Source organism: Pteropus alecto, unplaced genomic scaffold (genome assembly GCF_000325575.1).
Source record: "Pteropus alecto unplaced genomic scaffold, ASM32557v1 scaffold86, whole genome shotgun sequence".
Lineage (NCBI taxonomy): Eukaryota > Metazoa > Chordata > Mammalia > Chiroptera > Pteropodidae > Pteropus > Pteropus alecto.
The window spans coordinates 9,629,115-9,651,881 of record NW_006442109.1 but is presented as its reverse complement, the minus strand read 5'-3'; the positions used below and the strand labels follow the sequence as shown (position 1 = coordinate 9,651,881).

The window sequence follows — 22,767 nt, the reverse complement described above, 5'->3', positions numbered from 1 at the left end:
AGAGGGAGGAAGAGGAATGATAAAAGGGTATATCTGGAGAAGGAATGGAAGGTGGAAGATAGGAAGGAGGAGGGGAGGCAAGCTGGGGGAGGGAAGGAGGGAAATTGAAGCAGAAGGGGAAGACACAGTGTTGAAGAGCTAGAAAATCACTATCTGAATTGTTAACCCCTATTCAGCCTCAGAATGGATTTCTCTAGAAGTTACTGAGTTTGGCCCGTCTCAGATGTCTCAGACATCAAGGGAAGAAACCCAAGGCAGGAGACACCTCCCGACTCCTCCTCCCTGTCACTGGAAGACTGCTGTTCCCTCCCATCCGGCAGGTTCCTCTGATGGCGAGCTTCCTCTGAAGGGCACCTCACCACCCTGCCATATTTATGAAGTAACTGACTCCACAGTCCCAGAAAAAAAATTAGAAATGAAATATTGACAACCTAATCCATTTACATAATCAGCCTCTTTTTTTTTCCTACTCACAATTTAAATAACTTATTTATTTAGAGATCAAGCAACGACTACTAATGAATTTTACACAAAGCACGCTAATAACGGGGCCTGTGGAACAGAAGGGTAATCACAGCAGTAATTAGTTTTCTACTTAAACATCCTTCCTTTGCAACATATCAATCTAATGTGTCCGATATTGCCATTAACAACCAGATACATTGCTCAATTAAATTACAAAATGAGCTGCAAAGCCCTCGTTATGTTTCGTGTTTAATTTGCACTGGATTCTGCCTATCTGGGGAGGTCTGCATTATTACACCCACTCAGCTTTAATATGCTTGTGATGATTTGGGGCGGGTTAATGCAGCTGTCACCTACAAAACTAATGGAGGCAATTTTACAAAATATTAAATACCAGGCAGGCCTTTTAGGTGGGAAATCCAAATGTTACCCGACCCTTCTATTAAACTCATCTCTGTGGTTGATTGGCAAAGCTGGCTAGAGGACCCCGAGGCTTCTGGGATTTCTCTCTGCCCTAGGTTCATGAGCTGAGCCCCAATGAGAGGAGGGAATAGGATCACTTCTCTATTTGGGACATCCCAGCATTGAAAATCGAGAGTGCCAGTGAGGCAGGGTCTACTGGTGTTGAGTCCAGTCATCTGGAGCCCTGGGCTTGCTTGTCTCCAACAAGTGGGCTGAATTCCTGCTCATGCAAAAGTGGACTGAAACAAAGGGGTCCTGTTCTGGTTCCAGAGTCATCTGACTCCTGTCCCTACAAGTTCATCCTGGGTGTTTCCTTACTGGGGGAAATGGTGAGGATGGGAAGGTGGGCTCAGTGCTTCAGTCCTTCCCCTCCCACACACTTCCTCTAGAGACCCAGTCTCTGACAGAGGTCAGGGAGGGATGGATCCCCCGATGCCACATCTCATGTTCTGTGCTTGGGAAGCTCATGGACATGAGCACTGGCTCACGAAGAGATCAGATCTGGCTTGAAGACTTCGGGCTGGGGGCAAGCAAGCCCACGGCAAACAATGGAAGAGCTCTTATCGGGACATCACTAAGGATTTGGGGGCTGACTCCAGTGAGAGTTGGAGAAACCCAGTATGTCAGTCAGCCAGAAGGACTCACTGGTGGATTTAGCTCTGATTCCTGCTTCCTTCCTGGGCAAGGAAGGCAAAGGAATGGTGAACATGTTGCCCTCACCTCACCTTGTCTGGGCAGAGTAACAAAATCCAGGGTCAGAGATGAAACATGGATCCCCAGGACCAGGCAAGGGTGTGAGAGCCTTTTCTCTAGTGCCTTTCTCTCTGCTTGAAGAGATGCATGTGGCTGAGAGTGTGAGGGAGGAGGCTTGGCCTGGGTCCAAGGCAAAAAATCCAGCTCTGAATTCACTCGCCACAGACACACTGGTTGTTGTTTCTCATTCTCCCACAGCACTTAGCCTCCCTCCTACTGTGGCAAATGTGCCCACACAGTAATTCCTCAGTTATGTTTGTGAATTATTCACTTTGCAAGGCTGGTTTGATCCCAGGACATTGGTGTCCTTATTTAGTCTGCTTTCAGGCCAGAGACCTTCAACGTATGCAAACCGATGTCATGATCTGTCTGGCAGAACTCACATTAGGAATAAGAAATCGTTTCTAGAAGAAATTGTGCAAAATGTGTGAACTGACTTGGCACTCTCGGCTTCATTGGATTATGGATGCCCTACAGGCGGGGTGAAAGTAGAGGATGGGTGGTAGGTGCTCACTTGTTTCCCCAAGTGAATCAATGCAAGTTCAGAGTTCGAGACACGGGGCTGGGAGTTGGGGTACACTCAGCAGGCCCAGGGTCAGGAAGGATGTGTCGATGAATATCCCTAGCGGGAGAACTCAGAATTCTTTCAGGGGAAAGAACAGAAAAGCTGGCAGGAGAATGCTGTTGGCTGGTACACCTCAGCCATTCTCAGCAAGGCCGTGAAAATGAGTGATATGAACAGCAAGGACAATAGTTAACATTACCTTACCTGTCCCCCATGTATCCAGCTGTGCAGTGGCACTGTCCAGTCACATGGTCACACTGCCCTCCATGGTGGCAAGGACAATCCTGGCTGCAGTTCTGGCCGAAAGTCCCTGGTGGACAGGGCTGGGCACACACGGCTCCCTGAAACAGAGGAGGGAAGACATGCATCGGTGGTGCTTCTGAGATGCATCTTGGGGCCACTCTCTCCTGGAAGCGGCACAGCTGCTATGGCCTAAGGGGCCACCCTGTTCCCTTACTAGGACTTTCTCCCCAATCACAGAAGCATAGAAAGCTGGATGTCATGGCTCCAAAGCCCCATTTTAGAGATGGGGAGACTGAGGCCAATTTGCTCATCCAATTATTCGCACACACGTATTGAGTACTTGTTGTATACCAGGCACTGTGTCAGACACTAAGAATATAAAAATATGAGTAAGACTCAATTCCTGTCCTCCCAGTCTATTGGAGAGAGAGGCAAAAAAAACAGTAACTGAAGTGCTCACACTGGTACACAACAAAGTGCTGAGGAAAAACAAAGAAGAGACTGTGTTTAACCTTGATGGTCTTGAAACATATGTTATCTCTATTTCTTTCTCAAACCCAGCTGACATGAGAGTAAAGCGGGGAAAGGCATAAACCTACAGGGACAAAAGGAATGGGAAAAGAGACCATAGAGAACAAGAGATGTTACATGTGGGAAGATGGAAGAACAGAGGGAGGAATGTAACAACTGAAGTTTCTGCTTTCTTGGTAATGCCAAATGCCTGCAAAGGGAGTATGGAAAGACACTGCCTGGTAACCTCAGAAAAGCTCAGGAATCAGAGACACCAGGAAGCTCGCAAGGCCAAAGTGCAAGTGTGATAAAACAGAACTGTTTGAAAACTTATAAAAGAGAATTAGACCCCAGATTTTTGCCCCCATTTCAAATATCTAGGTGACTTCTCAAGACTACCAGTTTACTTTTAGACAGGTCAACCTACAAAGGCTTTGATCGAGGGGTTCCAAGCACGGCTGAAGGTGGGGGTGCTGTGGGAAATAGGGATCCTGTTGAACTCAGCCTGCTGAATGATCAGACCCTCTGCTCTCTTCCCCTGCTCAGCATCTGGAATATTGGTTCCCAGACTATACTCCCTCTGGTAGAATTCTGGAAGACTCCTTTCTGGGGACACTGAGAGCTCAAGAGGAAAGACCTGTGGATACTAACAGTTGAGGATCCCATTAAGCAACAAGCCTGGCATCTCCCCCTGCCCCTAGGTTTCCAAATGGATTTTCTGAAGCTTATAGTAAAACAGGAACAGGTGGCCAACGATCACTAGATACTTGAAATGAGGCTCTAACATGAAAGAAAATTTTAATATGAAGAAGACTTGTTAGAAAACTTCTAACAAGAGGGCTCTAATATGAAAGAAGGCCAAAACAGACAAATAAACAATGCAGGGAGCAAAGAAAACAAAAGAAAAAGCTTCTATTATAATGAAAATGAATAGCCTTAGGCAGTTAGATGAAAATATTTGAAAGAATAGAGGGCTAAAAAGGGGATATCCAGAGAATAGCAAAGAGTTGTTAAAAAGTAAAACTAAGATGATAGAAATTTTTTAAATGCAAAGGAAGATAAAGGTGAAGAAATCTCCCACAAAGCAGAACAGAGAGAGAGGGAGGGAGGGAGGGAGAGAGAGAGAGAGAGAGAGAGAAAAAAAATAAAGATAATAAAAAAGATCTGTCCAGGAGTTCTGACATGTAATTTATAGGGGTTCTGGACTGTGGAACAGAAAAATGTAGGTAAGCAAATTACATGGGACATATAATACAAGACTACTTCCCAGAATGGAAGAATGGAACGTACTGATTTCTGAACTGAAAGGGCCTATAGAATATTTAGCACAAAAAGTGAAAAGAGATCAACATTAAGGCCTATCATTGTAAATTTTTACAATTTTATGAATAAATAAATGAACCTCAAAGTTTTTAGAAAGTCACATACAAAAGAATTAGACTTCTTAACTAGAAACTAGAAGACTATGGAGCCCAATGCCTTAAAAATTTGGAGGAAAATAATTTCCAACCTAGAATTCTACACCTACCCAAACTAATATTCAAGTGGGGGATTCAATAAAGACATTGTGAGATTTGAACAGACTCAGAAAATTAACTTTCCATGAATACTTTCTCAGGAAGCTACTGGAAGATTTTTTTTTCCCCATCAAAAAGAATTATCCAAAAAAAAGAAGCATGCAGGGTTCTGTGAGTGTGACCTCAAAATCAAAACAGAAACAAAAATCAAACTGAGAGATTTCTGATGTGTCTGACCCTATTGAGAGGCATTTTAGAATTTTACAGAGAGTTTTAGGGATAAATTGGTAACAACACATATGTGGGCATATGTACATAAATGTTAAAAAGTGATTTCACCAAAAATTGTAATAAAACTCCATTGAGACAGTGGGAGAAGAGTTGCTTGTGTTTGCGTGTACGTAGGATAGAGCTGAATTTTATTCTATAGGAAGTCAATAGATTCAACAAATGTCTACAATGGAAAACTCAGGAAATGGCAGTAAAGCATGTTATGAAGAAATATGAAGAGAAATGCTGGAAGAAACAAAAAGATTTGAATGTGGTTGCCTTTTGAGAGTGAGATTTGTGAGTGGGGAGGAGAAAATTGACTTCCTCCTCCCTCCAGTATTAGCCTTGAGGTGTTAGATAACTTAAAATCATACATATGAATCTTAGGTCTCTATCAAACAGAAATCTGAACCTGCTGTTGTCTCCTGCTGCCCTTCTAGCCTCTCCCACACCAGAGATAGTTATTTCTCTTATAGAGATCAAGGATTCCATCACAGTTAATTAATCAATTAGTTCAACACACATTTATTAAGCACCAATAACTGCCAACCCTGAAGAAGCTAGTTTAGTCAGGAAAATCCTGCTGACTAGAGACATCTTTCAATACCATCTAATTTACTTGTAATGAATAAAGTGGGAAGCCTTTTAGCTCAGATTTCTCTTCCACACATAGGTCAGACAATGAAGGGCTGAGGGTGGCAAGGGAAGGGAGGATCGAGGAGACAGAGGCAGCAGCTGAAGACAGTGAGATGAGTGTGTGTGTAAAGAGAGGGGCGGGGAAAAGCTACTCAGAGAAGGGGTCTCTCTTCCTCCTGGAGGTAGTGGGGGTGCCACTACCTTTCTAACTGCACCACACAAACTCTAGTGATTCTTGAAAGAAGAGAGTAATCTTTCTGGCCACCATCTGAGTCAATCATCTATAGTCCTGACCTGGACAAGGATACTCTGACCCTGAAAAAGCATTTTGAGCCATCTTTGGGGGGCTGTGCTTATACCTCCTACCTCCCCATCATGGAGCACTGTGGAGCCCTCATGTACTTACACACATATACCACATACACACCCATGGACACACAGGTGCACATTCGCAGACACCAACTATCCTAATAGGCTGGAGATTCCTTTTCTCTTCAGAGCTGCCGAGACATGACCAGGGCCCCCTGAGGAGGCCAGTAGGAAAGTTTGGTATATAAAATGCTTCCTTCCAACACTTCCTGGGAAAATCAGGCATCCTTTCTGACATTTTGGACAGGAGGGTGAGCACCTCTTTTAGCCCCTGCTCCGTATTCCCCAACTGCAGGCACTCCAGGTCCTTGAACTTCTAGGTCCGTCCTTGGTTTTGAGCTCTTAAGGCCTTAAAGATTTCGATAACTACAAGGCCTGCTGCTGGTGTGGTAGAAAGAACACCGGACTCAAAGTCAGGACTTGGGCTCACATCCCAGTTCTATCACCTCCCAGATGACTGCAGAGGTTCAAGGATAATTTAGTAATAATACATATGGGGGTATATGTACATAAACACTAAAAATGATTTAATAGGATAAGTCATGTGATCATTCTGAGCCTCAGTTTCCTCATCTATAAAATGGAATGGTAACCCTGGGTCTCCCAGGTGGGTGAAAGATTAGGTGAGATTAGGAAAGTGAAGGAACCTAGTACAGTGCCCTAAGGGCAGGCCCTTAATTAATATTCATTCAGCCCAAGTGGACATTTGATGAGGTGAAATGTGATAGGAGCCCAGGACTACCTAGGACTGAGAAGAGTGGAAGAGAACCACATAACTAGTCAATTACTGCTGGTTGGAAAAACAGTCTTTTGGGGAAAAGCAAGGGATAGAGCAGGCAGGAAAGTGTCAGCTTAAGAGGGGGCTGTGGCCTATGGTCTCTCTCTTGCTATTATGAGTTGAGTTGTGTTCCCCACCCCCCAAATTTATATATCTTAACCTCAGAATGTGACTATATTTGGAGATAGGGCCTTTAGAGAGGTAATAAAGTTAAAGCACCCTCTCCTTGGCCCTCAGCCTTTCCTGGGGAGGGACCACCCACCATTAGGGTGGGTCCTAATCCAATATGACAGATGTCTTCATAAGGAGAGGAGATTAGGACATAGACAAGCACAGAGAGAAGGCCATGTGAATACACAGAGAAGACAGCCATCTATAAGGCAAGGAGAGGCGCTTCAGAAGGAACCAACTCTCCCAACACTTTGATCTTGAAGTTCTGGCTTCCAGAACTGTGAGAAAATAAATTTCTGTTGTTTGGGCTGCCTGGTCTGTGCTACTTTGCTCTGACAGCCCTAACACACCTGTGCTATGGTCATCTGAGTCTGTGTCTCCACTTGTAGAGGGATCTCAGGCTGTGTGGCATCTAGGAGTTTGGAGATGAGGTGAGGCAATAGCCTTGCTCCTCTCAGAACTGGTTAATCCACTTATCTGATTTTGTCAAAATCTGGAGACCAGCCACACTGTAAACAGACCATGGCTAAAGGGAACATAAAAAAAGGAGGAAGCCAAGATAGTGAAAGGACTTAAGGCCATGCCAATATGACAACTTGGCCTCGCCAAGCTTCTGAAGGCATTTCTAATTATCAGGATGCCGTCGATGGACAGTGAACAGCAGTGGTGTGAGTGCTGTGGAAATGACCCAGGCCACAGGCCAGGGCATGAGGCTCTAGGAAACATCCTTTCCAAACCTGAGCTTCTGTGATTCTACAACCTCAGTTCCAAACATCTCTCCTTGGCCCTCCACGATAACCGGTCCTATTTCTCAGCTCTTCAGGCCTGTTGTCTTTTGTGTGAGTGAGTATGTTTGTGCACGCATACCTGTACACTCTATATCCAGCCTCCATCATCGGACTGGGAACTCCTAAGTGGGGGTGATCACATCTCCTCCTACCTCCATGTCTGTCTGTAGTGTCTACTCTCATCAAGTTACTCATGCCTCGTTCCCCTCCTCTGAAAGGTCTCAGAGCCCAGAAGAAGAGAGGTAATAATCCCCCAGGCTCTTATAAAGCCCTACACTGGAAGGAGCTTGCCACAGCTGGGCAACTGGAGTGTTGCCCAGAGTCTAGGGGCCAGGAATCTCTGAGGAAGGGCCTGGAGGGACAGAGTTCCTGGTGGCACCTCTCCACTTCTGCACAATGCCTCGGTTCTTTGGGGAGCTGCACCATGTGAGTTAGCAGCTGTACCCATTAGGTCTCTGAGTGTGGCTGAAGCCACCTGGGGCCTACGGGAAAGTGAGGCAATAGAGGATGACAAAGGGAGGACCCTTCTGCCCAGCACCCTCTCCTTGGCCCTCAGCCTTTCCTGGGGAGGGGCCTCAAGCCTGAACCGCAGCTTCATGACACTATGACTCTGCATGCATGAGAGGTATTAATAATTCAGACGAATGTGCAAGTTAATGCTGAATCAAAAATAGAAATGCAATTGTCTACAATAAAATGAAAAACATAAAGTCCCCAAATCCAAAGCTTCTATTGACAGAGTTCCTGTCTTCTGGAAGAACAAATCTCTCACTGTGTAAGGGAGAAAAACAAATTTCTCCACGTGTTGGCTTCCTCCCTTTCCGCTTTTCAATCACCAGCCTCCATCATTCTCTCTAGAGAGGCCTTTACAAGCACAGGGCCTGCCTGTGGCCCGTTTCTCCCTACCACATCCTAATCTGACCTCACTGCCTATGGCTGGGCCTCTGAGGACCCAGCCCTCAGGTACTGGGATTCTGGAAGCTGGCTGCAGATGAGAAGGCCTTTCCAGAGAGTGGATCAGAGTGGGAGAAGTGGGCAGGTGTGGGACAGGTAGCAGCAGCCCCTTTATCCTCCTCAGAAGAGAGAGACAGACAGACAGACGGACACCAAAGGTTGAGATTCAGGAGTCAGGAGACCTGGATTCTAGCTCTACTTCACTCTTAACATGCACTGTGGCCTTGGGCAGGTCACTTAGCTCCTCTGGGCCTTGGCTTCCTCACCTGAGAAGGAAGGTATTCATAGACTAGTGGTGTTCAAACATCTTAAAGCTGGGAGACCCTGTTTTTATGTGAAATCTTACTTAGAACCTCAATAGAGACAGTATATGGATTAAAATGGAGAAGTGGTGGGGTGTGTGGGAGCCGGAGTCCTAATTATTAGGCTCCCCATCCTAGCCCTCACCCCCAAGAAACCCTAGGGTTCTTGGAGACACTGAAGGAAATCCTACGGTCTTGATCAATTATTTCCAAAATGCAGACCTGCGGACAGGGTTGGCTGCCTCAGAATTATCTGGGGAGCTTATTAAAAATAGAGATCCCCAGGCTCCAGAAGGTCTCTGGTGGAGCCTGGAAATATGTATTTAATCTCAACCCTCTGCAACTCTGGCAATGTAGCTAGGTTTGGGTGATGCTGAACCAGATGACCCCCTAGGTCCTATCCTGCTCTAAAAAGGTCTAGCAAATTTATACCTGCATCAGTGGGTCCTGTAGGCATCCTTCCTGCTCACCCCATGGCCTAGACTTTCAAAGTATCCTGAAATATCCTGCTCCTACTCAGCAGCCCTGCCCTCTCTGCCTTTGCAAAGCTGCAGGCTCCAAGAGGAAGCAGCCAGCTATGCCACCGAGCTTCTTCCTCCAAAACAGGAAACAGCAAAGTCAGCTTTAGTGACTCACTGCATCTGAGGAGTGTAGGTTTGTGGAGGTTGAAGAGGGTCACCCACAGGTAGAGTGTGTTGGCTAAAAGGAGACTTGTGGATTGTCTGTGGCATCCAGGGACAGATAAAACCGGCAACTGTAGAAAACTTGCATTTGCCAGGCACTTCGGACATGCATTGCCTCATCTGAGCCTTCTACCAACCATGGCAGCTAAGGAGGGTAGGCTGACTATTGTTATGTCAGTTTTGCAGATGGGAAAGCAGATACCATAGTAACTTAAGGCTTTTTTCAGGGTCAGCATTGGACTTGAGACCTGAATTATGGCCTATGAGGTTATAAATCCCATCTCCTTTTCCCACAATAGCGGTTCCCAGACAGAAGACCTGGATTGGTTGAGGCTGCATCAGAATGACCTGGAACACCTGAGAAAAATATAGATTCTGGGTCCCACGGAATGAGAGAGAGAGAGAGAGAGAGAGAGAGACGTTTTCTTGAGAGAAGTGTCTGTTCAAGTACACAGCCCATTTTTTAAATTGGAGTGTGTGTGTGTGTGTGTGTGTGTGTGTTTAAGGGGTGAAGGCTGGGAATCTGAACACCCTGCTGTCTCCTCTCCTCTCTCCATCCTTCCATCATGCCCTCTCTGCCACATCTGGCCCAGGGCTCATGGCAGCTCAAGTGAGTATCTATGCCCAAAGACAGAGACAATCTATGAGAAGAATTCAACTGTTTCATTCATGAGGGACCACAGGCTCAGAGAAGTTAAGTAAATTGTCTCAGGTCACACAGCACTTAGATGCAGACCTGAGATTCAAAGCTGTGTCCAAGGCAGTGTCTAATGATGTCCATGACCATTAATAGGAAGGGAGGGTATTCAGGGTGGGAGAGAAATTCTGCCCTCCAGGGTGTGTGTGACTTCCTACAGCGCCCCACCATTATCAGAGGGTCCACCTACCATCCAGCCTGGGGGGCAGGCACACTCGCCAGTGATGTGGTGGCAGATGCCCCCATTCTGGCAGGGACAGCGCAGCTCACAGTGAGCCCCATGGCTCCCAGGCGGGCACAGTTCCTCGCAGCTACATGGAGAAGCAGACGTGTTAGATGCAGCAGCACTCAGATCAGGTGGCAGGGCCCCAGCACTGCCAGTCCCAACACTCCAGGGCTCCCTAGGAATTAGTGAGTTCACAGTCAATGTGAACTGTACTAGGCAGGTCAGCTGAGATGCAGTCCTGCTTCCTGCCAGGAGGGGGAAGCAGGGCTCAGATATAATGAACTGAAATGTGTGAGCTTGGGCCAGTACTTGTGGGATGGACTTAAGAGAGTTTAGTGTAAAGAAGAGTGCTCTCCTGGGCAGGGAGAGCTGAGAAAGCCTTCCCTAAGAGGGAGATATTTTACTTGAGTCTTCAAGTTAGTTTTACTGGGAGAATGGGAGGAAGGGCAGTCCAGGCAGAAGGAACAGCATGAGCAAAGAAGTGGCCATGGATCTGGCCTTCTAGAATCTGCCTAGATTCAGAGAGAGGGAGAATCTGTGACATGCCCGCCTTCCAGGCTCTGGAAGGCTCTCATCTACCATGACAGGCTCGTGTGCAGGGACTGGGCACTGCTGAGGTATGGGGGAGGCTTTGTATAGGGTCTTGACCTTAGGCCTTAGTCCAGTGGCCTTGGCCTCTCACTGGAGCTGGCCAGACGTGGGGGCAGAGAACACCCTCAGTCAAGGATGTGTCTGTGTTCAGAGTCCTCGGATATTTTCGCAAGATGTAAGGCTGTTGGGGAGGCCACTGAGCCTTCGGGTGGGTGGGCGGGTGTGTGTGTGTGGGGTGGGGGGAGCTTCAATCTTGCCTCTGAGGGGGTCTCAACTAAGCAGCCTTGGAAGTCCCTTGTCAATACAGACTCTCCAGAGAACTGGAGTGAGGGGCTGTTTGGGGTCTGAGGGGAGGAGGTAGGGGAGAGGAACAGGTACAATAAATTCACCAAACTATGAATGATATCTGCCCAGGGCCCTCATTCGTTCTGTTCCAAATGGCCTGGAAAGGTCAGGCCCCAGGTAAGCAGAAGCATTTAGGATATGATCAAAAGAGAATTCCAATCTAAGGTCTGGGTCCCCACCAGGAAGAGATGCCTGGAAGGAGTTTAATGAGCTACTCTGGCCATGGTAGTGCCCATTCATGCACAGACTCAGCTTGCACCAGTCTCCCCTGCCCGAGTGGCAGGGATCTCAGACCTGAGTGGAGGACGTCTGGGCATTTAGCAGGAGTTGGGGTCTGAGCGCAGGAGATTTTACAGCCAGGACTATCCTGAAATTCCACCTGTCCCCACCACCCCGCCCACCAGCAAGGAGCAGGTGGGGATCATGCAGCTGTGGAGAGGGCAGCTGAACCCGCGCGTCCCGCCCCACCTCTGCGCGCATCTTGTTCGCTTTACTCACTAGACGCCGGTGTAGCCGGGTGCGCAGAGACACTCGCCAGTGCGGGGGTCGCAGCTGGCACCGTGGCGACACTGGCACGGCAGCTGGCAGCCCTTGCCGTGGGTGCCTGGTGCGCAGAGCTCCTCGCAGCGCCAGCCACGGAAGCCGGCGGCGCACACACAGGCGCCGGTGATGGGGTTACACAGGGCACCGTTCTGGCACTGGCACCGGTTGCTGCAATGGGGACCCCAGTGGTCGCTGTCACAGCCTGAAAGAGAGGAGCCCGTCAGGGCTGAGGGAACTCGTGCACTCTCCTTGGAATGGGGAGCTGATGCCCAAGCAGCCTTCCATCTCTGCATAGCTCTTCCCTGGATAAGAAGTAAGTAGCAAGGGGTATCTGGGTGGAAGCTTTGACGCCTCCTAATCTCCATCAGCTGCTCCACCAAACCACCCAAATAATCACACAAGTTAAGAAGCTTGTTTCTTCGAGGCATCTCCCAGCTGGGGCCATTCCATTCCAACCAGTGTCTCTAGAAGCCCCCTCTCCTGTACTGAAATTCCGGAACCACCAGCTGTTGACCTCCTTCTGCCTTTGCTAAACTCTTCTTGGTTGGCTGTCTCTGTTCCTCTCAGCCGCCCAGCCCTTTTCCTTCGGGTCAGCCACCCCTCTTCTTTGTGGCCCTACTCTCTTTCTTGGTACCTTTCCAGCCCAGCCCAGCCCAGCCCAGCCCAGCTCCCATCTCTCTAACTTTCCTGCCTCTTCCCATCTCTTCCCCAAATTCATTAGTTTTCTCACCTCTTGCACCTTACTTTCCTTGAATATGTCTTCTCACTCCCTGTTCCTCCCCTGGCTCCAACTTTCTGTCACCCTTCCCTGTCCCTCCTGCTTGCTGCTTCTCCCTTTCAGTAGTGCCTACACGCCTAACCCTAGTTGTTTCATCTTCAGTTCAGTTTCATTATTTTCCAAGGAGCCAACTTCAGAAGGAACAGGAAAAAAGAAATGTTTCCCTGAGAGGTGACAGACAGCTTTTGAGATCTTTATATGTAATTCAATGTTTCGAAGAGTGATATATGAGCTACCTATGCAGAAATTCACACTCTACAGCTGTGGAAAGGGGCTGAATGGCAGAGCCCCAGTTAGGTCCCCCAGCCTGCTGCCACCTACCACTCTGACCCTTACCTGGTACATACAGGACACACAACAAGATGTCCTCCAACTCTAGTCTCATTCACCTGAATCCTGGAATAGGAAGGATATGGACAGGCACAACTAATGTTCTGGGAGATGTTCAACGGAGAGAAAGATGGCTCCTAGCTAAGGAGACCAGGCAAGACTTCCTGGAAGAGAAGGTATCTGAAATGGGCTATAAAAGATGGCTCACTTGTCTGCCTATCACAGTGCCCAGTTGTCCTGGTTTCAGCACTGAAAGTCCTGCATTCAGAGAAATCCCTCAGTCCTGAGCAAAGTGGGATGGCTGACCACCCTACTGCCTGAAGACAAGGACATAATTAATTGACCTTCGTGCTCTGATTCCAGGGTTTAGACACTCAGAGAGGAAAGAGGACAGGTGAGTGGGATCAGGGAAGGTGTTATTGGGGCAGGCTCAGTACGTGCAAAAAGAGAGAGTGGCACTCAGGTGTTGGGCATGTACAAGAGCACGAGGTTCCAGTGAGTGGATCTCTGGGGAGTACAGGTTGATGGAGGAATCACTCCGTCAGCCCCACCGACTCCTCTGTATATACCTCCCTCTTGTCGACTAGGGTCAAGTGATCAATGTCATGGAGCCTGTCCATCGTACTTCAGTAGATGGAACTAATCAAGACCCAGAGTCCCAATCTCTTTATTTTGCTTTATCTCTTCTTCATCTGTGTCCCAAATATTCACACATACAAACCAAGCTGCCAAATTAGGAGTGAGCCTAACCCTGTGTTTTCCACTTGGTACTATAGTGAGTGAGGCAAAAATCAAGTCCAATAGCCAAAGCGATTTTGAGAAAAAAAGAACAAAGCTGGAGGCATCATGCTTCCTGATTTCAAGCTATCTAATAAACCTATAGCAATCGAAACAGTATGGTATTGGCGTAAAAACAGACACACAAATCAACAGAATAGAATAGAGAGCCCAGAGATAAACCCATGCATACATGGTCAATTGATTTACAACAAAGGAACCAAGAATATACAATGAGGAAAAGACAGTCTTTTGGTGCTGGGAAAACTGGACAGCTACATGCAAAACTGGGGAACTAGACTACTGTCTTATAACATACACCAAAATTAGCTCAGAATGAATTAAAGATTTGAATGTAAGACTTGAAACCATAAAACTCCTAGAAGAAAACATGGGGTGTAGTCTCCTTAATATCAGTCCTGGTAATAATTTTTTAGATTTGACACTCAAAGCAAAAATAAACAAATTGGACTATATCAAACTAAAGCTTCTGCATAGCAAAGGAAACCATCAACAAAGTAAAAAGGTAACCTACCAAATGGGTGAAAATACTTATAAATCACATATCTGACAAGAGGTTAATATCCAAAATATATAAAGAACTCATACAACTCAATAGCAAAAACAGCAACAACAAAAATAACAACAATAACAACAAAACCCGATTTGATTTAAAAATGGGCAGAGAATCTAAATAGGCATTTTTTACAAAAAAGACACACAGATAGACAACAGGTACATAAAAAGGTGTTCAACATCACTAATCATCAGGGAAATGTAAATCAAAACCACAATGAATTATCACCTCATACCTGTTAGAATAATTATTATCAAAAGGACAAGAAATAACAATTGTTGGCGAAGATGTAGAGAAAAGGGAACCCTTGTGTATTGTTGGTGGTAATGTAAATTGGTGCAGCCCCTATGGAAAACAACATAAAAGTTCTTTAAAAAATTAAAAATGTAACTACCATATGATCCAGCAATTCCACTTTGGGTTATTTATTTGAAAGAAAAACACTGACTCGAGAAGACATCTGTACTCCCACGTTCATTGCAGCATTATTTACAATAGCTAAGACACAAAGTAACTTGAGTATCCATCGATAGATGACTGGATAAAGAAAAAGTACACAATGCAAAATATATATATATGTGTGTGTGTGTGTATATATATATATATATGTGTGTGTATGTATATATATATGTATGTATGTATATATATGTCTTACTGTTAAATTATATACTTGAAATGTACTGGATTTTGTTAACCAATGTCATCATAATAAAAATTAATTTAAAAAAATGTGGCACATAAATACAATGGAATATTACTCAGCCACAAAGAAGAAGGAAATTTTACCATTTGTGACAACATGGATGGACCCTGAGGGCATTATGCTAAGTGAAATAAGTCAGAGAAAGACAAATGCCATACGATCTCACTTATTTGTAGACTCTAACAAACAAAAACCAAATTCATAGAGAACAGATTGGTAGTTGCCAGAGGTAGGGGTAGGGGGTTGGCAAAATGGGCAAAAGCGGTCAAGAGGTACAAACTTCCAATTATAACATAAATAAGTCATGGGGATGTCACATATAAAATGACTATAGTTAATAATACCATGTAAAAGTTGCTAACAGAGTAGATCTTAAAAGTTCTCATTACAAGAAAAAGAATTTGTAACTATGTATGATAATGGATGTTACCTAGTCTTACCGCGATCATTTCAAAATATATACAGATGTTTCACCATTATGTTGTTCACCTGAGACTAATAGTTTTATGTCAGTTATATCTCAATAAAAAAATCGAGTCCAGTTATAGTTACAACCTCCACTCACATTCGTAGAGGCTCACAGGACAGAGAGTGGTTGAAAACCTAGCAGTCTGGTGCCTCCCATCTCACCCTGTCTCTGGAACATATACCCAGTGAGTGGAAAGACTAGCAGAATTACCTACTGACCATTTCTCTATTTCTTTTTGTTGCCAAGCACATGTAGCTGAATTTGCATAGGTTTAATGTACAGATGATGTGACTCCATTGTAATAATATTGACAACCACATTTTAAATGCTTGCTTGTACATTTACAACCCTGTAAATTAGGTTTTATTATTTTTCATTTTACAGATGGGGAAAAAGGGGAAGAGAAGTGTTAAGTGATTGCCCAAGGTTATATATAGTCAAGGGCAGGAGCAGGTCTTCTGGCTCTACCTCTCTCCACTGTAGGTAAATGTGACACTTTCTGAATGAGAGTTCTGAGGAGAATAACTTATAGGTGCCTTTGGTGACAAAGTGGCAGCTGCAAAGCACAAGGGCAGGGATGCTACAGGGACTAGCCACGTCTTCTCTGATTGTCACTGTGAACAACCCCAGGGTCCAGAACGAAGGGTCCCCTCACTGTCAGTGCCCTTGGACCTTGGCTCTGTACTAAACCATTGGAGTCCAAAGCCAGCTTGTCCTAGGTGCATACCAGGGCATGTAGTTATGAACTGCTTATCAGAGGTGACCTCTATTCTCTCTGGCACAGCCAAAACCCAGTAGGAAACAAAACTATGCCTCTAATAAGGGAGCTGGAACAGGCATGAAGTCCATGCATTAACACTTGGGTGCTTTCATTCTTCTACTTGTCCTATCATCAAACATTTACCAAGCACCTGCTAGTGCCAGAAACTGTCCTTCTCTCTTGGGGTGTACATTCTAGTGGGGACAGATCTGCTGGAACAGCATTTAGGGTGTACAGCAAAAAGGCTCTAATAGGGGTCATTCAGGTCATTAGAGAAAGAAACAAGTGGCTCTAAACCCAGACTAGGGGGTTCAGGAAGATGTCCTCAAAGGAATGACTTGAAGGAGGGGTGTAGTTGGGGAATGGATCCAGACAGAGGAAATAACAGATGTAAAAGGTTGGGGGTGGGAAAAAGTATGACATGTGAGGGAAAATGAGAAAGAGGTATATGTGTCTGGAGTATAGACTTTGAGAGCTAGGCATAAGGTGAGGCAGATTCCTGAGCAGGGTACCAGGTCCCAGGGCTCTGTGAGCCATGTTCAGGGGCGTGGACTTCATACAAGGGCAGGGAAGCTCTGAATGTGTTCTAAGCAGAAGACTGACATGATCAGGTATGGCTGTAGAAAGCTCTAGTGAGAATAGATTTGTGGGCAGGAGAGTCAGAGTGGGAATAGAGTAGGGGGATGAGCTGTTATAATAGGAAAGAGACAATGGTGGCCTTGACTAAAGTGGTAGCATTTGGAATAGACAGAAGGGGACAGATTCCAGCTGGGTTTATCTGGTAGAATCAGCAAGGATTTAGTATTGACAGGGTGCTGAGGGGAAGAAGAAGAAGGAGGGAGACTGTCACCCCAGCTCTGGCTTAGGCTGCTGGGTGGATATTGGTGCCATATTCTTTATAGGAAGCATAAAGAACAAATATTGGGGGAGAAGAGAATGAGGTTAATTCTGGTCACTGAGGTTGAGATGTATAAGGGACATCTAAAGTAGCTTTCAAAACCCATTCACGTACCACTAATTGATGCACTAACATTTGGGTGCAATCATTCTTCTACTCCTTCCAGAAAATATTCAGCAAGTACCTGCTAGTACTGGAAAGTGGGCTGCCTTCTTGGAGTGTCTAGTGGGGACAGGGCTGCTGGAATATTTAGGTACACTCTGAAGGTGCAATCATAGGCAGCTCAGGGTGTTAGAGAAGCACACAAGTCTACTAAGCCTGACGATCTGGGTTCTCGGACCACAGATTGGTGTCAGTGTGTGTGCATACACACATGTATATGTTTATGTGTATATGTGGGTCTTAGGGGCTCCTAAAAATAAGTAGCAAGAACACTATGTCACAGTAGGAAACCATCGAAACAGAAAACACTTGTAGAAAAAGCAAAGCAACTTGCAGCCAAGACTATAGGGGGCAAATAGCCCCTCATATTGAAATTGACAGGAAGAGGTTACATTCAATTTAGAATATTCTGATTAAGGAAGCAAGGAAGTATGTAATCCATTCCACAGACATGCCCCCTCACCCAGAGTGATTAAATTTAAAAAATTAGGATTCACAGGGATAAGCTTCAGTTATCTAGAAAATCTACTTAAAAACACCTCATTCCCCAGCAATGACAGAAATGAGGCAGAGCTGCAGTCAATTATCTACACTGTTGAAGGTGAAGAAAAACTATCGTCATTAAAATTACAACATGACTTTGTATTCTTTCACAGATAATCATAAACTCTTCCCAATTTGGCCTTGGAATGTCACCCCCTCACACGCTTTTTTTTTTTTCTGTCACAGATGCTCCTTCCTAATTATATTTGGCTTTGGCTGATTTTTCAAGTGAATATATCTTCTCCACGCAGCTAGTGAGGGCATAAGGGGCACCCAGAAGTGTGTGGCCTGGCTTGTTCTGTTCCTTTAAGCTGGCCAAGTCTCTCCGATTTCCTCCCCAGCCAGTACATGTCCCTGCTGACCTCTTCAGGCTTTGGGGCCCAGGCTTTGTGTGCTTATAGCTCCCAAAAAGGGGTCAGCTTCACCACACCCTTCTCCATAGGTATACTTTTAAATTTGTGACAGTTGATTGAGCAGCTAACATGTGCCAGGGTATGAGATAAAAGCATAAAGTAAATTTTCTCATTTAATTCTCACAACCACTAATTGCAGTGGGTGCTATTATCATTCCCATTTTGCAGATCAGGAAACAGAGGCCCAGTGGGGTTAAATAGCTCATCCCAGGTTACACAGCTAGGGAGTGACTGGGTGTCTGAGCTCCCAACCCCTACTGTCCTACTGGGTGTGGTCTAGTGTTAGCAGAAGCGGTGACATGGTACAGTGGCAGCCAGCCTGGGCTTAAATAGCCATCTTGGATAACTCGCAAAGAGATGAGAAAGCAGAGGCTCATTTTTCACAGGTGCCTTTCTCAGGGACTGGTTTATGTGTGAATGATGGTCACAGGTCCCAGGTTTTCCATGGCTGGCCCAATTTTCCATAATTTTATTCTCTTCAGCTAAGAAAAATTATTTATTTAGAACTTTCTACATGATAAAATATATATAACATACAGATTGCTGTTTTAATCATTTTTAGGTATACAATTAATTCAATGGCATTCATTACATTCATGGTGTTGTACAACTATCACCATGATTTCTAAAACATATCCATCACCCAAACAGCAACTGTGGAACCATTAAGCGATAACTCCCCATTCCCTCCTCCCTTCTGGTAACCTCTCATCTACTTTCTGTCTCTATGAATTTGCCTATTCTCGATATTTCATATAAGTGGAATTATACAATATTAGTTTTTTTATGTCTGGCTTCTTTCACTTAGCATCATTATCATTTTCAAGGTTCATCATCTTATAGCGTGTATTAGTACTTTGTTCCTTTTTATAGCTGAATCATATTCTATTGTATAAATATGCCACATTTTGTTTATCCATTCATCTCTTGATGGACACTTGGGTTGTTTCCATCTTTTGGCTACTGCTAATAAGGTTGCTATGAACACCGGTGTACAAACTATCTTTTTAAGTCCCTGAAGATCATTTATTAAAGGTACAATTGTGTTTTTATGGCCTTTTTGAGTTTTTCTATGAGTTTATTTGAGCCAAACTGACAACATATGGCAGGGAGCAAGATCTCAAATGCTCCTGTTTTTAAGTCTTTTTTAACTTTATTAAGAACAATAATTTGGCCGACCACTGTGTTTGGCTACCACTTCTACATAAATGGGTTAGGTGCCTTGAATTCAATTTCCTCCATTAGCCTTGAGGTCTCTGTGGGTTGCAGTGGGGGAGCCAGGGTGTGTTTTTGTTTCAGATATCTATTTATAGTCTCACCCAGCATCCAGCCCAGAGGTGGGCACAGGAAGAGCCATTAGCACTGTTGACAACTGGTGCTTGGTCCTTCTCCAGAGACCAAAGAGCCCCCTCTTAGCTGCTTTTGGGGATTCACCTCCTCAGACAATGGTTTGCAATCTGGCTGCTCATTAGCATTGACCTGGAGGTTATAAAAAACACTCATGCCTGGACTTCACACCTGGACATTCTGATCTAATTATTCTAGAGTGGTATGGCCCATCTATAGGTCTTTTTAAAAAGCTCGGCAGGTGAGAACTACTGTTGCTGATCTGCATTTTCACTGGTCCTCTCAGGAGGATGGGCAGGAGGATGCTAGGCCTGAGGTGGGGGTAGGAAAGATAGTTCCTCACATTCCACAGACAGGAATCCTGAGACTCAGCAAGGAAGAGGAGTGGCCACTGAAGAGAAGGTCAAGGGGTAGGTAAGAACTGGAATCCACTGACCCTGGGCTGCTCGGCCTGTACTACAAGAGCCTGGGTCAAGGCGTCCACAGTCACCCGTTAGCAATGGAAAGGCTTGATGTAGTCAGAGTACCTCTCAGGAAGGGCCCATGGCCCCAGTCTGTTCCCCATGCCCCCACCCACCTCAAGAGGAAGTAGGGTTGCTGACAGGTCATGGGATTGCTCCTGAGTTTACAAAGCAGCAGGTATGGAGGCAGAGATGAGACAGCAGCCACACGAAACCATTCCAGCTGATAAAGTGACTTCCCAGTGAGTGAGGCCATTTGTTAACTGACTGGCTCCAATAAAAGCACAGGCAAATTCTCAGAGGCTAAGCCCCTCCTCTCTTTCCAGACCCAAACTGCAATTCTGTGGGAGAATTGAAAAAGGGTGGGTCACAGCCAACGCTGTGCAATCTAGGGCAGCCCCCTTCCCTCTCTGGGCCTCTGTTTTCACATTTGTAAAATGAGATTTGGATCAGTGGTTCTTGCTTGGAGTAGGTTGCTCTCCCCAAGAGGGAACCTGGAAATGGGGGTAAAGGGGTATTAGGTTGACACAAATGATCAGGGACAGTCCTGCATGATGAAGAACTATGCTCTCCAAGTGCCAGTGGTGTCCTTATTAAGAAACACCAGTAGGTAAATGCTAGGGTCTCTCTCCATTCTGATTTTGTGTGATTCTTGCTCTGTCGCTAAATGTCCCTACTTGAGAAGCAGGCCAGAGGGGACAGGGTAGGAGGGGTGTTTAACCTTGTATGGAAAAGAAAAATTCGAGGTTGTTACCCAGGCTCTGAGCTGAGCCATAGCTCAGCTCCCTATCTTTCCACCACTTAGATTGTTGGAATTAAATATTAATAGACCAAGGTGCTGTAGATTAAAACCCAAATCTCCTGACACAGTCCCTAAGCCTAGAAGATGCTGACAGCACAGGATTATAATGATGTATCATTAGTTCTTAGTGATCTATTTATTACACTTGTTATTTCCTCTGTGTTATTTAACTACACTATATCTCCCTTCGACCTCTGAGCAGAGACAGGCTTCACAGTAGCTGTGTAGAAAGCAGACGCCCCTCGCTGGCTCACTGTCTCCTCGGGCGACAGGGGTGGCGTACACACCCACATGCAGGAAGAACCTCCAGCCCTGTGAGCTGCATTCTCACCTGGGTTATTTCATTTAATCCTCTTACTAACCCAGTGCCATTTATTCGTACCTAGCCTTGTTCCAGTGAGGATTTGAGGTAAACCATGTAAGGTGGGATTAGTACCCCATTTTTCGACTGAGATATTAAATAACTAAATAAGGGTTTCTCAATCTTGGTACTATTGACATTTTAGACCAGAACATTTTTTGTTGTGGAGGCTGGCCTGTGCATTATAGAATTTTTAGTGGCATCTCTGGCCTCCACCTACTAAATGCCAGTAGCACCCCCCTCCACAATTGTGACGACCAAAAATGTCTCCAGATATTAACAAATGTCCCCTTGGGGGCAAAATCGCCCATGAGTGTAAAAGGCAGAGTTGAGAGTCAGACTGCTTCTTACTCCTAGGCTTTAGAGGTCATCTCATGTACCAACCCCTAACACCACCACCAGCAACACACACATTTTACAGGTCAGGAAATTGGCTGAGAGAGGCCGAGTGACTTGCCTGTGTCCACATGGCCAGTGTACTGGGGAGCTGGATTTGAAAGTAGCTGGCTATGTTGATCTAAGGCTCTTTCTATCCTACCACAGCAGCTTTTGGGAGATGAGTTAGGCTTGTTTATTCGCTTGCCAGACAATTACTGAGCACCTTTTATGTTCTAGGGGCTGAGAAGCCATCAGTTTGAGAAACAGACAGATGAGAAGCACTGACCCATCAGAACATGAGATGACTGCAAGGGTAGTAGGAAAGCTGCTGCTGGGGCAGCTACAACTAGGAAGATTACCCCATTGTCAGGTGAGGAGGCCCAGGAGCTGACAGGGTCTTCGGGTAGCAGGGCAGGAGGAGGGAATGAAGCCATTGGTTACCTCAAAATGGCAAAGTCAGTTGCTTCAGCTCATTACCTTCCTCATCTCCATCAGCACAGCCTCCACCACAGTTCCAGGCAACCAAGTCCATTTTAACCAGACATAACAGTTTCAAAATATCAGGAGAAAGTGGGGGGTACTCGATAACTCCATTTTATCAGAGCCCTGCATCTCTCTGTGGATGGATGCATCTGGAAACTAGCACTGGGCCCCTGCTTCAAGATATCGAAGAGTCTGTCTGGCATTCTGCCTTTAGGACTGCATTTCTCAGGGTCTGCAGGAACCCCCTATTGAAATATGCATCATCCCTTGTTTGTGTAGTGCGCATGTGTGTGGGGGTGTCAGTCACATCATGAAGCATTATTAGCCATTAATACCCCAGTTATCTGTTAATATTTGAGTGACAATTAGCAGACCAAGGAGCCAGATTAGGAAATAAGGGTAAGGGAGGGTGTGAGGGTGTGTGTGTGTGTGTGAACCTGTTTGCAGAGAGAGGAGATGGGAAGGTGAGAGAGTCAAATTTATCAAATTTATCAACTTTACAGGGACTGCTCTGGATGTAGGATGCCACAGTATTGTATGGACAGATATGGGAAAGAAAACTAGGTATTTGTTACTTTGCAGTACCTAATTTGTTCACTTCAAGCTATAAGTCCTTAGAGTAGCTATGATTACTCCCATTATACAGAGGAAGGGACC

At 45.5% G+C, this 22,767-nt stretch overlaps 1 protein-coding gene across 1 annotated transcript in view; it reads right to left on the bottom strand.

The window, feature by feature from the left end:
- Positions 1-22,767, bottom strand: part of MEGF11 (multiple EGF like domains 11) — a 325,200-nt gene that overhangs the window by 63,545 nt on the left and 238,888 nt on the right. The window contains exons 6-8 of the mRNA XM_006920242.3: positions 11,824-12,070; positions 10,354-10,474; positions 2,450-2,586 (exon numbers count right to left, since the gene is read on the bottom strand). Of these exons, the coding sequence (XP_006920304.1) occupies positions 2,450-2,586; positions 10,354-10,474; positions 11,824-12,070 (505 nt within the window). The remainder of the gene's footprint in view (positions 1-2,449; positions 2,587-10,353; positions 10,475-11,823; positions 12,071-22,767) is intronic.